This window comes from Lampetra fluviatilis, chromosome 14 (assembly GCF_964198595.1).
Source record: "Lampetra fluviatilis chromosome 14, kcLamFluv1.1, whole genome shotgun sequence".
In the NCBI taxonomy this organism is placed as follows: Eukaryota; Metazoa; Chordata; class Hyperoartia; order Petromyzontiformes; family Petromyzontidae; genus Lampetra; species Lampetra fluviatilis.
In genome coordinates this window covers 447,558-461,673 of record NC_136288.1, presented here as the reverse complement: position 1 = coordinate 461,673, position 14,116 = coordinate 447,558, and the positions used below count along the sequence as shown (strand labels likewise).

The following is a 14,116-nucleotide window of genomic DNA, read 5'->3' as shown; positions in this document are numbered from 1 at the left end:
CAAGTACGTCATCGGAATGGGAAAGGTTTAAGGATATACATTTCTAAGGGCTGAAAAGTTAGATGAGGATCTACCACGCATCGCCCGATTGATCGTCGCATCGCTCCAGCGTGAGAGATAACGGCAGCTTTGGGGAGACCTTCATCCAGCAGGCGGATGTTTCATTGCTGATGACGGCCACAGTCATAATCATCATGATGATGACGACAATTTATCTAATTCCAAATAGAAATTAATTCAGGCCTTCTTCTCTCACGTACAAAAATAAAGCTGTGACCATCGGAGGGACGGTCGACGGACACCGAGATTGTGCATCGTGCAGGGGAGGGGTTGGTGGAGGGGTGACCTGCTGCTGTCCAATGCGTTTGCTGTTGTCCTGCACGTGGTCACGCTCCAGCAGCGTGCGCAGAATGAGGGTGATCTCCCGCTCCAGATCTTCGACGCGCGGAGTGAACGTCTGCAGCTGGGAATGCAGTCCGGCCATCGCGTTCTCCTGCTGGCTCTCTGAAGTGCGGGGGTGGGTGGGTAGGTTGGGTGGGGATCGGGCAGCATAGAAAGAGATGCACGGAAAATGTTACGGAGTAGCACTGCATATTCTGGCTCGTGCCACTTCTGGCAGAAGGACCTCCACTAAGGGCGCTCTAGAGGGTAATGCTAGGAATGGAATATATATATAGGGTGGGAAGGGGGCGCTACTACAGTTAACAAACCATCTCAGCTGTAACAGCTATGAATCTCAAGGCTTTTATAAAAGTAACCTCATGAAACCCTCTGTTATCCAGAATGTTAATGTTTCTTGATCATTCGTTTGATATTTTGGAGCATTTTGCATGCACCGCTGATGCTTTCGCACCTCTGATTAGTGCGGTATGCACGGTGTGAAATAAGTTGAATATACGTACATACGCACGTACAGAGCCATAATATGACTGAAAATAAATATTATAGGATTTCACAACCCTCCCGCGTGGTCGCATGAACCGCACGGTCATCCCCACACACGCAACCACCCCAGCTACACATGCAATGTCTCGCTTCCATCTCTGTTCGCGGCGGAGAGCTCGTCATGTTTAACACCGTTGGCCCTCTCCGTGTCTATTCATCACAAAAACAATCCCCCCCCCACCATCATCCCCCCCCCCCCCGCTGCCCCCCGTCTCTCTGTCAGAGGCGCTCGTAATGCCGCCCGGCGTGACTCTTGGCGAATACATTTCCACACTCGGCGCGTCTCAACGAGGCGCGGAGAAGCTCCAACGTGAGAGAAGCCTTTGTTCTTCCATCCATCGATTTCCCATCACACCAAGCACCCATGCAGTCCAGTGGCAGCAGGGCTCACCTCTAACACTAAAAGTTCACCGGTTTAAGCAAGAATCCCTCCCTCCCTCCTTAGGTGCAAAAGTGCATTATTAAAAGGCTCACGGCCCTTCAGGAGATGATGGCGTCCAGCGCATGACGTTCTGAGTTCTTGCTCACGGGGACGCAAAGGGGCTACGTGACACCCTTCAAGATAAAGGGCGAATAAAGCGTCGGAATTCCACAAGCGGGGCGGAACGAACGCTCACCCTAGCCGAGCGAGTCGTGTACATTATCCCCATTCGGGTCAATCGCTCGGAGGCTAATATGGCTTTCTCGAGAAAAAAAATTCACCAGCGAGAACTCGGTCCGGGCCAGCGATTGGTCCGTCATCACAGTGACAAAATAGGAGATGTGAACGTTAACAGGCGAGTCGTCCCAAGATACTTGACACACGTCCCTAAGTCCACAACAGCAGCCGAGGAGTCGTGGTGGAACACTTGGCGGGCACAGTCGGCAGCCCAGACAGTGCCAACAATGAAAGCCAACAACCGACAGAAACGAAACTAAAAACTCAACTATTTTTTATTTTACTAGGTAAGGCCCACTGAGCTATATAGCTGTTTTTCAGAAGCGACCTGGGCCACAAATGATAACTCAACAAAGTGGCTTATCGTCACGTGGGAATTTATTGCAGCCAAATATTCTAAACGCATGCCGATTATAAATGTGGAGGGAAAAACCGAAGGACCCAGAGAAAAATCCACACGCCCATAGGGAGAACATGCAAACTCCAATTATACAGCAGGCGTCAGGGCCGTGATCAAACTCACACCCTCCTGTGTACCAGACGAGGTAATTAACATCTCGCCCCCGTGGCGCCGAACACTCGCGAGCACACGGCGCTTCATGATACCCCCCCGGTACCTTTGGAGATTCTCTCCAGCAGCTCCTTGTAATACTTGCGGCAGGCCATGACGTCTCTCTCGCTCTGCGCGTGGTCGGCCGCGTTGATGGAAGACCCGGCCTGTGCCTTGAAGCGGGTCAGCTCCCTGTAATGAGTCTCCATGCGCTCCAGGCCACATTCCGTCTCCGTGCGTGGCGCCAATTTCACCTTACAGAGGGCACGCATCGCACACGCGTTGGCGAGGTCGGCCGTGAGCGAGTGGCAGAAGGATGACTGCCCAGTCAATAGAACCTGTCGGTGTGAAGATTCGTGGCCTACAGCTCTCCGATGTGTTTTCCACTTGGACCGCGTTGTTGTTCAGGCTTTCGCAATCAATATTATCCGTAATAGTTTTTTTTTAAGTTAGATTACGTATGTATAAATGTGTCGTTAAACCCGCCGCCACCCGACACAGCCAATAAGTAAGATTTGTCGCGTAAACAAAAGGTGCCAATTAATTACTGCTTCAGCACACCGGTGTGTTGGAGAGTAAACCCACAACTGATTGGCTGTGTCTTGTGGTGGCGGGTTTAACGGCACGTTGATATTTATGCGACCTAAACAAAAAAACACATTATTCTGGTTGTTCAGAATGCCTGACATTTGGCTCAAATTGCCGGGAGCTTCAGCTCGAGCTGACGAAAGTTTCAGCTCAGTTCCTAAAGGATTCACCCATCAAGTGAAGCGAAGCAACGGACATCGTGCCGAACAGCCTGGAAACACAACGGAGAGCTAAACAGCACTAAACAGCAAGCCCGCGAACACCTAGGCAGTGGCAATCTCTTTCTAATTCCACTGGGGTTCGCATAGCTGGAGGTCACTCATTCTCCTATGCTGGCCCCAAAGTCTAGAACTCCCCCCAGTCATGCATGCTGTCGACTCCCTTTCCCTCTTCAAGTCCTGTATTCTTTTGCCTATGAACGGCTACTATATATACATGAGAGTGCACAGTGAGCAAGACGTGTAATATTGGCATGAATCCATCAAGGAAAGCCTCGCTGAGATGGTCTTACACAGGTATGTTTGCCAAATTATGTTGTATGTATGTACGTTGAACTTCTTTCGCACCGTACATAGCCAACCAACCGTGCTAATCAGAGGTGCGAAGAACTGCCTTTAAGGATTGCCTTTAGGAAAGGCAAATAAATTAAATTGAGAGCTCTTATTCGGTCGTAATATTTGAGGTTCACATGGCCAAACTTCGGTACCTGTAGGATTTTTATGGTTAAGAATGTATGCACGAGGGCGTATGGAGCCAGATTAAGACTCCATTAGGCAAATTTTCCAAGTTTTACTTTTTTCACTTTTACATAAAGCAGTAGTTGCGAACGAGAGCATAGAAACAGAGCGTGACATTGAGCCTCACCGAATCCGCCGTCCAAGACTTGATGGTGTCCGTGTCTTGGCGCAGGCGCTGCCAGGCCGTCACGCTCTGCAGGTTGCCTTGCAGCGAGTTCCACAGTGTCCACACCTCCGCATAGAGCTGCTCCAGCCTGCGCGCACGGCCATGCAAAAACCGGGTGCCAGCAAACACGCACAAGCCAAAATGGGGGGGGGGGGGGGGGCGGGGGGTTAAATGCAAAGCCCTTCCCCACGGCCTGTCACTCAGTCGTCGAAAGCCAACTTTTTAAAAACCGGCGCAAAGAAATCCCGTGGGGAGTTTACCGCTGGGTATTTACGTTTCGGTCAAATCACCCTGCAAGGCACCCGGTCTCGTCAGATCTCGTGAAGCTAAGCAGCGTTGAGCCGGGACAGTGTTCTGATGGGTGATCGCCGTTTACGACAGATTGCTATAGGCTGCTGCGGGATAATATGGTCGGTAGCAAAAGCCAGTGCAGCAAAGTTAATTGTTTATGTGTATGTATACGCTCCCATGCCTATGCTCAATGCTTCTGCCAACCCACACTCATCAGCGTGGTGAGGTATGGTCACATAACCCAGCAAGATCCGCATAATGTGTGTGGTCCATACATATTTATTTTTTATTTAGTGTGCATTGTGAAGAAAACATTTCGGTTTTAAACATAGACAATAATTGATTAACATCAGTATGCATGAATAACCGATTACTACAATGTTAACATGACGCTGATCAATGTTTGTTTGACGAATTACTCCCAGTGCCAATCAGGTACAAGGAACCATAACTTCACTGGAGGGTCTCCGTTCTAACACACATTTTCATTACAGCGCTTTGCAATGTAGAGGAGAGAAAGCAACATCCTTGCCTCTTAGCAGTTTCAGCATCAGATTGAGTTTTAGCCTTTCCAGACAGGTTGGAGACTTTCGCCTTGTACTCCGTAAACTTTGCCTTCTCCGACTGAGAAACAACAAGATTCAGAGTGAGGTTAATGCAGCACACAGGTAACAAGAATACAAGTTAAAGACTACACATCAAAGAACATTCAGCACTGGTGAGACACAAGTTACCAAAGTTGATGTTGCACGTAGTCTTGGCCATCATAGTTTGTTACTAACAGCACACAACCTGGAAGCCTATACGGCTTTGCATCTCTATCCGTGTGCATGTTAATGTGAGCGATGCATATTAGTGGTGGCTATGGATGTGGCCTGTAATCCAGGACCGTAGTAGCGAGGGTTGGAGGATCGTACTGTGTTATGCAACTCCCTACCGCTGGGAATCGAGGTGCAATACCCTGGCTCGCCAGGAGACGGCGGTACAGCAAAAAGGTGGATTCCACCTTTTCCGTCTGTATGGGATAGAGTATTCCCCCTTCGCACGTGTGGATTTTCTCTGGGTAATCTAGTTCCATCCCACATTAATTGACCAATAACACCTTAATACACGGAGGAGCGCAGAACTTGGGTAATTGTTGACACCAGCTCATCATGTGGCTGCCTTCCCCACTCGTCTGAGGTTCCTTGCTCCTCTTGGGGGTTCTCTCTCTGCGAGTTTGAACTGTGTGGAACGCTACAGGTTTAAATAATAATACTAATTGTTATCATTCATGCTAGGATACCTCAGCATCCTCAGTGATAGTCTCTACGCGAGAGAAACTGGTCGACTTGTCCACGGAATACTTCTCCTTGATGGACTCCTGCAGGATCTTCAAAGTAATCTCAAGCTTGCCAGCCTCCTTAGCGAACTGAAATGACAATGGAACACACCCCCAACCAGCATACTCGTACAGTGACCAACCGATTCACACGATATCCGGCATTTAAAGCACAGGCAAGAGGCCACTGAGCTAACACGTGTGTCTTTTTCAAGTCTACATTGGGGGAAAATACAGGCAAAGAAGGTGGCGCTTAGAAAATAAAACCCATAAAATAGATTCATCGTGTTTAGCACCAACAACATCCAACTTACTGAACGTGGAAAGCAGTGATATGTAGCTTAAAATACAGTACGGTTAGAATGGCAAACTTTAAAAGGTATCTGTTCAAAATTGTGGATCGTATTTAGAAACAAAGGTAATTAATGTAAAGCGTCTAACCCAACCCCCCCCCCCCTATAGAGACACGGAGAGAGACAGTCGACCATAGGCAGAGAAGAAGAGGAGGATCTTGAGAATAATGGACTTGAGTAGCAGTTGAAGGGGAGGGGCGTGAGAATAATCTCATTTAAGGAAAAATACACTGAGAGACTCATACCCGTTAACCCCTTATCAGTGCCTACCTTATTACAGACCAATTTAGACCTCATTGATCACCGCGTGCCCTTATACATCTCAACGTTCATCCTATAAAGTCCCATCACAAGGGAGAAACACAAACAAAGAGACAAAACAATGTTTGCCCGTATTGAAACGGCTGTACACCGTATGGACTTGAAAACTCAATTTCCCCTGTACAAGAATACGGGGTAAACCGTGCGGGTTGACGGGCATTGAGGATCGAATTTCCCCTCTAGAGCTCCGTGGTTTGTGAGATCGCGTCGCTCAAGAGGCAGCGGCGCGCCCGCGTACGGAACGGCGGCACGGCTGTGGCACAGCCACCGCCGCTCGCCACGCTCACCTCGTCGTCCTTCTGGCGGCTCATGTTGGTGGTGATGAAGCGCAGGAAGTGACGCATCATGGTGAGCAGCGTGGAGTAGCGCGTGCGCAGATCCACGTACTACGCGCCCAATGGGGTTGACAACGTCGACGGGGGGGAGTGGGGGGGGTGTGGGGGGTGGGGAGGGTCACGTGATAAGCCACTTCGTTAAGCTATCGTTTGTGGCCAGGCTGCTTCTGATAAGGAACTAATAGCTCAGTGGGCCTTACTTGGTGATTACAACCAGCTTCATCAGGCGATTTTCCATAATTGTGCAAAAGTCTTCCTGTTTCGGTCTTATAAATACAAACGTCATACTCAAATTGTAAATGTTGTGGATTTACTCTCCAACACACCGGTGTGCTGAAATAGTAATTGGCATGTATTGTTTACTTGACAAACCTTACTAATTGGCTGTTTCGGGTGGTGGCGAATTTAACGACATAATTATTGTTACGCGATCTAACCCTTGAAAAAACCTTCATTATGACTATACTCAGGTTGCCACCTCTGAGGTATTTAATGAGAAAAAACGGGGATCTTCATGGGAAGATAAACATGTCACAGCTCCAGAGGAGGGGTAAAACTCTTCATGTAAATGCACGGGACCAGCTCACCTCGTTGGTGACGATGTCCGACGCAGAGTGGTGAATGCCCTTTCTCTGCGGAAGCCTGTGGTACTTCTCCACCTGACCTCGGAAAGTCATGAGCAGCACCTCGTAGTCCTGCAGAGAAACGAATGTGTTCGCGCCGCTCGGTCATGATACGTTGAGGGACGTTATTTTGAACATGTGCGCGTACGGCTGTTTCATCAATCTACTGCTGGATGAGGGACTCCGTGACGTTGTGCGGGTCATAGGGGTAACTTGAGTTCATCACACTGGTCGGTGTGAGTTAGTGAAGGCTGAGGGCACAGACATGTGAGCATAAAAATTGCGGGACCATGAATCTTGCTGTGCCCCCTCTGTTGATGACAATGGAGCCTGCCTAGCTGCAGCCTATAACACCTGTGTTAATAATACTACTGTACTTTCATTTAATATAGCGCCATTCGTGCTAAAAGTTTATTTGAACAGTGAAAGACAGATTGACAACAACAAAATCCAGAAAAACACATGTCAAAAATGTTATATATTGCTTTGCATTTTAATGAGGGAAATAAATATTTGAACCCCTCTCAATCAGAAAGATTTCTGGCTCCCAGGTGTCTTTTATACAGGTAACGAGCTGAGATGAGGAGCACACTATTAAAGGAAGTTCTCCTAATCTCAGTTTGTTACCTGTATAAAAGACACCTGTTCATAGAAGAAATCAATCAGATTCCAAACTCTCCACCATGGCCAAGACCAAAGAGCTCTCCAAGGATGTCAGGGACAAGATTGTAGACCTACACAAGGCTGGAATGGGCTACAAGACCATCGCTAAGCAGCTTGGTGAGAAGGTGACAACAGTTGGTGCGATTATTCGCAAATGGAAGAAACACAAAAGAACTGTCAATCTCCCTTGGCCTGGGGCTCCATGCAAGATCTCACCTCGTGGAGTTGCAATGATCATGAGAACGGTGAGGAATCAGCCCAGAACTACACGGGAGGATCTTGTCAATGATCTCAAGACAGCTGGGACCATAGTCACCAAGAAAACAGTTGGTAACACACTACGCCGTGAAGGACTGAAATCCTGCAGCGCCCGCAAGGTCCCCCTGCTCAAGAAAGCACATATACATGCCCGTCTGAAGTTTGCCAATGACCATCTGAATGATTCAGAGGACAACTGGGTGAACGTGTTGTGGTCAGATGAGACCAAAATGGAGCTCTTTGGCATCAACTCAACTCGCCGTGTTTGGAGGAGAAGGAATGCTGCCTATGACCCCAAGAACACCATCCCCACCGTAAAACATGGAGGTGGAAACATTATGCTTTGAGGGTGTTTATATGCTAAGGGGACAGGACAACTTCACCGCATCAAAGGGACAATGGACGGGGCCATGTACCGTCAAATCTTCGGTGAGAACCTCCTTCCCTCAGCCAGGGCATTGAAAATGGGTCGTGGAAGGGTATTCCAGCATGACAATGACTCAAAACACACAGCCAAGGCAACACAGGAGTGGCTCAAGTAGAAGCACATTAAGGTCCTGGAGTGGCCTAGCCATTCTCCAGACCTTAATCCCATAGCAAATCTGTGGATGGAGCTGAAGGTTCGAGTTGCCAAACGTCAGCCTCGAAACCTTAATGACTTGGAGAAAATCTGCAAAAAAGAGTGGGACAAAATCCCTCCTGAGATGTGTGCAAACCTGGTGGCCAACTACAAGAAACGTCTGACCTCTGTGATTGCCAACAAGGGTTTTGCCACCAAGAACTAAGTCATGTTTTGCAGAGGGGTCAAATACTTATCTCCCTCATTCAAATGCAAATCAATTTATAACATTTTTGACATGCGTTTTTCTGGATTTTGTTGTTGTTATTCTGTCTCTCACTGTTCAAATAAACCTACCATTAAAATTATAGACTGATAATTTCTTTGTCAGTGGGCAAACGTACAAAATCAGCAGGGGATCAAATACTTTTTTCCCTCACTACATATAAGGGACCAAATCCCATATACAGCCACTACAAGCAAAATCTAAAATGAATAAACAAATGAAGAATTGGCACCAAAACAAAAAAGTGCATTCTTTACACAGACAAATTCACAGCTGAACTACATTTTGCATTAAATACTTTAAATTGTGTTTCGAGTTTTGACGGCAAGTCCGACTTTTTTAGGGTTATGAATGTAAACGCTGTTGAACTATGCCTTGTACTTGCATTTTAAAATGAATACAACCTGTATTTTAGTCAAATCTAAAGGACTCTTTAAAAGTGTATTTCTTTTCAATGCTTAACATTCTCATATCATACAGGATTATGTATTATTGATCCTTTATCACGTTTGATATATCGCTATGTGGTCCTCTCTTGAAAATTATGTGGCTACTCTCAATGGGCTCTCGTATGGTTATAAATCATTTATACGAATAAAATGAATCACACATTATGGACTGAATATTTGTACAGCTCAGTGTAAGTCATACATTCAAATTGCCCAGTAACATGTGCTTCTGCTAAATTGAATGTCAGTCCACACTTCATACTGTCTGTGTGTATTACCTGAATAAAAAAAAACTAAATCGCATTGCGTATTAATAAACAGGTCATTAAAATTGTGAATTGTAAAATTGCACACGTCATAAAGTGAGCAACATTTCCAATTGCAAAGTTGTTTAATGATCTATTCCAGCAATTACGGAACTTTTGCACGTTAACTCTGCATGAATATTTCACGATGTAATTTCATTTCAGTTCCTCTCCACGTGTGTCCTGGGGGAAACGTTAGTCAACAAAGGCAGCCGGACATCACATATTTTTATTCTAAAGTTAGATTTAGGATTCTTTTTTTCTTCCCCAGACTAAACAAATAATCTCTCGCACTGCGACAAAAGCAGAATGACCCAAGTGTGAGATGTGTAAATGTTTAGATAAAACAAAACAATTGTCTTAATCGTTCAACTTAATTGCTTTACATTGGTATGCATGACAATGACCCACGCCTCATTAGGTATGTAAAGGAAGTGCTGAGTCCCAGTGCTGTAAATGGTGCAGCCCTGCAATTGCTTGCTTACGCCACTGCTGGCAAAAGGGCCTCTGCCAGATAGAGCTCGAGAGAGTTCCCACAGAGATATTGTTTAGCCGGCTCTTCCACACCGGCCAGACGTATTGGAAAAAGAGGTGGCAGCACTCACACTTTAGCCCCGCCGTACACGACATGCCGGTCGCCACAGTGTGGCGCAACACTAGCGAGATGTTAACTACTTCATCTGGTATACAGGAGGTCATCGGTTCTATCCCGACCCTGGCGCTTGTATATTTGGAGTTTGCATGTTCTCTCTGTGGTCGCGTGGATTTGTATCCGAGCCCTCTGGTTTCCCCTCCATATTTAGAAATATGCACTATTTGCCTGCTACCAATTCCAAGTCGTAAGCCACCTCGTTGAAATATCATTTGTAGCCAGGTCGCTTCGGAAAAAATAACTAATAGCTCAGTGGGCCTTACCTGATGAAATAAAAAAAATTGGTTGTAATAAGTTTTAACAGTGTGGTATACTTCTGGGTGGACAGAGGTGGAGGGTATTTAAGAAACGTACACCACTGTTTGAACAGACGCACCAGGAGATGGGAACCGGTTGACCTCGGCCTCGCAAGTCGAGGGTGCTGACCATTACTCCAAGGACGGCATCCGTCCCCAGTGCTGCACTTGTTAATGTGTTTACCTTTACTCCGGATGCGAACTCTTCCGAGTACCTCTGGCACTCGTTGACTTTGCAGTCGTTCAGCTCAACCTCCTCCGCAAGTTTCTGCCGACATAAATGGAATAAGACAGGGAGAAAAATGGCATCATATTCCCGTTAAAATACAGATATGTTAAGGGCAGAAATCCGAGAATGATTCTGAGAGAGCGAGCGCTGCTTGGTGCACGTGATTCGCTGCAGTGAGGTTTGCTATACTGTGACCCGTGACGGAAGATCATGAGGTGGTTTCCACCACCAACAAGGAAAGTTGACCGCAAAAGGCATTGTGGAGAGGGGGGTGGTGTGGGGGGTAAGAAAGTGGGGAGGGGGTGGTGTGGGGGGATGAATTTGGGGAGAGGGTGGTGTGGGGGGATGAATGTGGGGAGAGGGGTAGTGTGGGGGGTACGAATGTGGGGAGGAGGTGGTGTGGAGGGTAAGAAAGTGGGGAGGGGGTGGTGTGGGGGGATGAATGTGGGGAGAGGGTGGTGTGGGGGGGTATGAATTTGGGGAGGGGGGTGGTGTGGGGGGGGTACGAATGTGGGGAGGGGGTGGTGTGGGGGGTAAGAATGTGGGGAGGGGGTGGGGGGTAAGAATGTGGGGAGGGGGTGGTGTGGGGGGTAAGAATGTGGGGAGGGGGGTGGTGTGGGGGTTACGAATGTGGGGAGGGGGTGGTGTGGGGGGTAAGAATGTGGGGAGGGGGTGGTGTGGGGGGTAAGAATGTGGGGAGGGGGTGGTGTGGGGGGTAAGAATGTGGGGAGGGGGTGGTGTGGGGGGTAAGAAAGTGGAAAGGGGGTGGTGTGGGGGGTACGAATGTGGGGAGGGGGTGGTGTGGGGGATAAGAAAGTGGGGAGGGGGTGGTGTGGGGGGTAAGAAAGTGGGGAGGGGGTGGTGTGGGGGGTAATAAAGTGGGGAGAGGGTGGTGTGGGGGGATGAATTTGGGGAGAGGGTGGTGTGGGGGGATGAATGTGGGGAGGGGGGTGGTGTGCAGGGTACGAATGTGGGGAGGGGGTGGTGTGGGGGGTAAGAATGTGGGGAGGGGGTGGTGTGGGGGGTAAGAATGTGGGGAGAGGGTGGTGTGGTGGGATGAATGTGGGGAGGGGGTGGTGTGGAGGGTACGAATGTGGGGAGGGGGTGGTGTGGGGGGTAATAAAGTGGGGAGAGGGTGGTGTGGGGGGATGAATGTGGGGAGGGGGTGGTGTGGAGGGTACGAATGTGGGGAGGGGGTGGTGTGGGGGGTAAGAAAGTGGGGAGGGGGTGGTGTGGGGGGTACGAAAGTGGGGAGGGGGTGGTGTGGGGGGTAAGAATGTGGGGAGGGGGTGGTGTGGGGGGTAAGAATGTGGGGAGGGGGTGGTGTGGAGGGTACGAATGTAGGGAGGGGGTGGTGTGGAGGGTACGAATGTGGGGAGGGGGTGGTGTGGGGGGTAAGAAAGTGGGGAGGGGGTGGTGTGGAGGGTACGAATGTGGGGAGGGGGTGGTGTGGGGGGTAAGAATGTGGGGAGGGGGTGGTGTGGGGGGTACGAATGTGGGGAGGGGGTGGTGTGCAGGGTACGAATGTGGGGAGGGGGTGGTGTGGGGTGTAAGAATGTGGGGAGGGGGTGGTGTGGGGGGTAAGAATGTGGGGAGAGGGTGGTGTGGGGGGATGAATGTGGGGAGGGGGTGGTGTGCAGGGTACGAATGTGGGGAGGGGGTGGTGTGGGGGGTAAGAATGTAGGGAGGGGGTGGTGTGCAGGGTACGAATGTGGGGAGGGGGTGGTGTGGGGGGTAAGAATGTGGGGAGGGGGTGGTGTGTAGGGTACGAATGTGGGGAGGGGGTGGTGTGGGGGGTAAGAATGTGGGGAGGGGGTGGTGTGTAGGGTACGAAAGTGAAGAGGGGGTGGTGTGCAGGGTACGAATGTGGGGAGGGGGTGGTGTGGAGGGTACGAATGTGGGGAGGGGGTGGTGTGGGGGGTACGAATGTGGGGAGGGGGTGGTGTGGAGGGTACGAATGTGGGGAGGGGGTGGTGTGGAGGGTACGAATGTGGGGAGGGGGTGGTGTGGGGGGTAATAATGTGGGGAGGGGGTGGTGTGGGAGGTACGAATGTGGGGAGGGGGTGGTGTGGAGGGTACGAATGTGGGGAGGGGGTGGTGTGGGGGGTAAGAATGTGGGGAGGGGGTGGTGTGGGGGGTACGAATGTGGGGAGGGGGTGGTGTGGGGGGTACGAATGTGGGGAGGGGGTGGTGTGCAGGGTACGAATGTGGGGAGGGGGTGGTGTGGGGGGTACGAATGTGGGGAGGGGGTGGTGTGGGGGGTACGAATGTGGGGAGGGGGTGGTGTGCAGGGTACGAATGTGGGGAGGGGGTGGTGTGGGGGGTAAGAATGTGGGGAGAGGGTGGTGTGGGGGGATGAATGTGGGGAGGGGGTGTTGTGCTGGGTACGAATGTGGGGAGGGGGTGGTGTGGAGGGTACGAATGTGGGGAGGGGGTGGTGTGGGGGGTACGAATGTGGGGAGGGGGTGGTGTGGAGGGTACGAATGTGGGGAGGGGGTGGTGTGGAGGGTACGAATGTGGGGAGGGGGTGGTGTGGGGGGTAATAATGTGGGGAGGGGGTGGTGTGGGAGGTACGAATGTGGGGAGGGGGTGGTGTGGAGGGTACGAATGTGGGGAGGGGGTGGTGTGGGGGGTAAGAATGTGGGGAGGGGGTGGTGTGGGGGGTACGAATGTGGGGAGGGGGTGGTGTGGGGGGTACGAATGTGGGGAGGGGGTGGTGTGCAGGGTACGAATGTGGGGAGGGGGTGGTGTGGGGGGTAAGAATGTGGGGAGAGGGTGGTGTGGGGGGATGAATGTGGGGAGGGGGTGTTGTGCTGGGTACGAATGTGGGGAGGGGGTGGTGTGGGGGGTAAGAATGTGGGGAGGGGGTGGTGTGGGGGGTAAGAATGTGGGGAGAGGGTGGTGTGGGGGGATGAATGTGGGGAGGGGGTGGTGTGGGGGGTAAGAATGTGGGGAGGGGGTGGTGTGGGGGGTACGAATGTGGGGAGGGGGTGGTGTGGGGGGTAAGAAAGTGGGGAGGGGGTGGTGTGGAGGGTACGAATGTGGGGAGGGGGTGGTGTGGGGGGTAAGAATGTGGGGAGGGGGTGGTGTGGGGGGTACGAATGTGGGGAGGGGGTGGTGTGCAGGGTACGAATGTGGGGAGGGGGTGGTGTGGGGGGTAAGAATGTGGGGAGGGGGTGGTGTGCAGGGTACGAATGTGGGGAGGGGGTGGTGTGGGGGGTAAGAAAGTGGGGAGGGGGTGGTGTGGGGGGTAAGAATGTGGGGAGAGGGTGGTGTGGGGGGATGAATGTGGGGAGGGGGTGGTGTGGAGGGTACGAATGTGGGGAGGGGGTGGTGAGGGGGGTAAGAAAGTGGGGAGGGGGTGGTGTGGGGGGTACGAAAGTGGGGAGGGGGTGGTGTGGGGGTTAAGAATGTGGGGAGGGGGTGGTGTGGGGGGTAAGAATGTGGGGAGGGGGTGGTGTGGAGGGTACGAATGTGGGGAGGGGGTGGTGTGGAGGGTACGAATGTGGGGAGGGGGTGGTGTGGGGGGTA

The 14,116-nt window shown here is 50.9% G+C and overlaps 1 protein-coding gene across 3 annotated transcripts in view; it reads right to left on the bottom strand.

Annotated features, from left to right (window-relative positions):
- The window catches only part of LOC144935785 (uncharacterized), a 129,824-nt gene that overhangs the window by 13,468 nt on the left and 102,240 nt on the right, over positions 1-14,116 (bottom strand). For all 3 annotated transcript variants that reach the window (XM_078862531.1, XM_078862532.1, XM_078862533.1), the window contains exons 45-52: positions 10,541-10,624; positions 6,853-6,960; positions 6,218-6,316; positions 5,221-5,346; positions 4,468-4,559; positions 3,606-3,732; positions 2,221-2,407; positions 347-504 (exon numbers count right to left, since the gene is read on the bottom strand). In XM_078862531.1, coding sequence (XP_078718657.1) covers positions 347-504; positions 2,221-2,407; positions 3,606-3,732; positions 4,468-4,559; positions 5,221-5,346; positions 6,218-6,316; positions 6,853-6,960; positions 10,541-10,624 — 981 coding nt within the window. The remainder of the gene's footprint in view (positions 1-346; positions 505-2,220; positions 2,408-3,605; positions 3,733-4,467; positions 4,560-5,220; positions 5,347-6,217; positions 6,317-6,852; positions 6,961-10,540; positions 10,625-14,116) is intronic.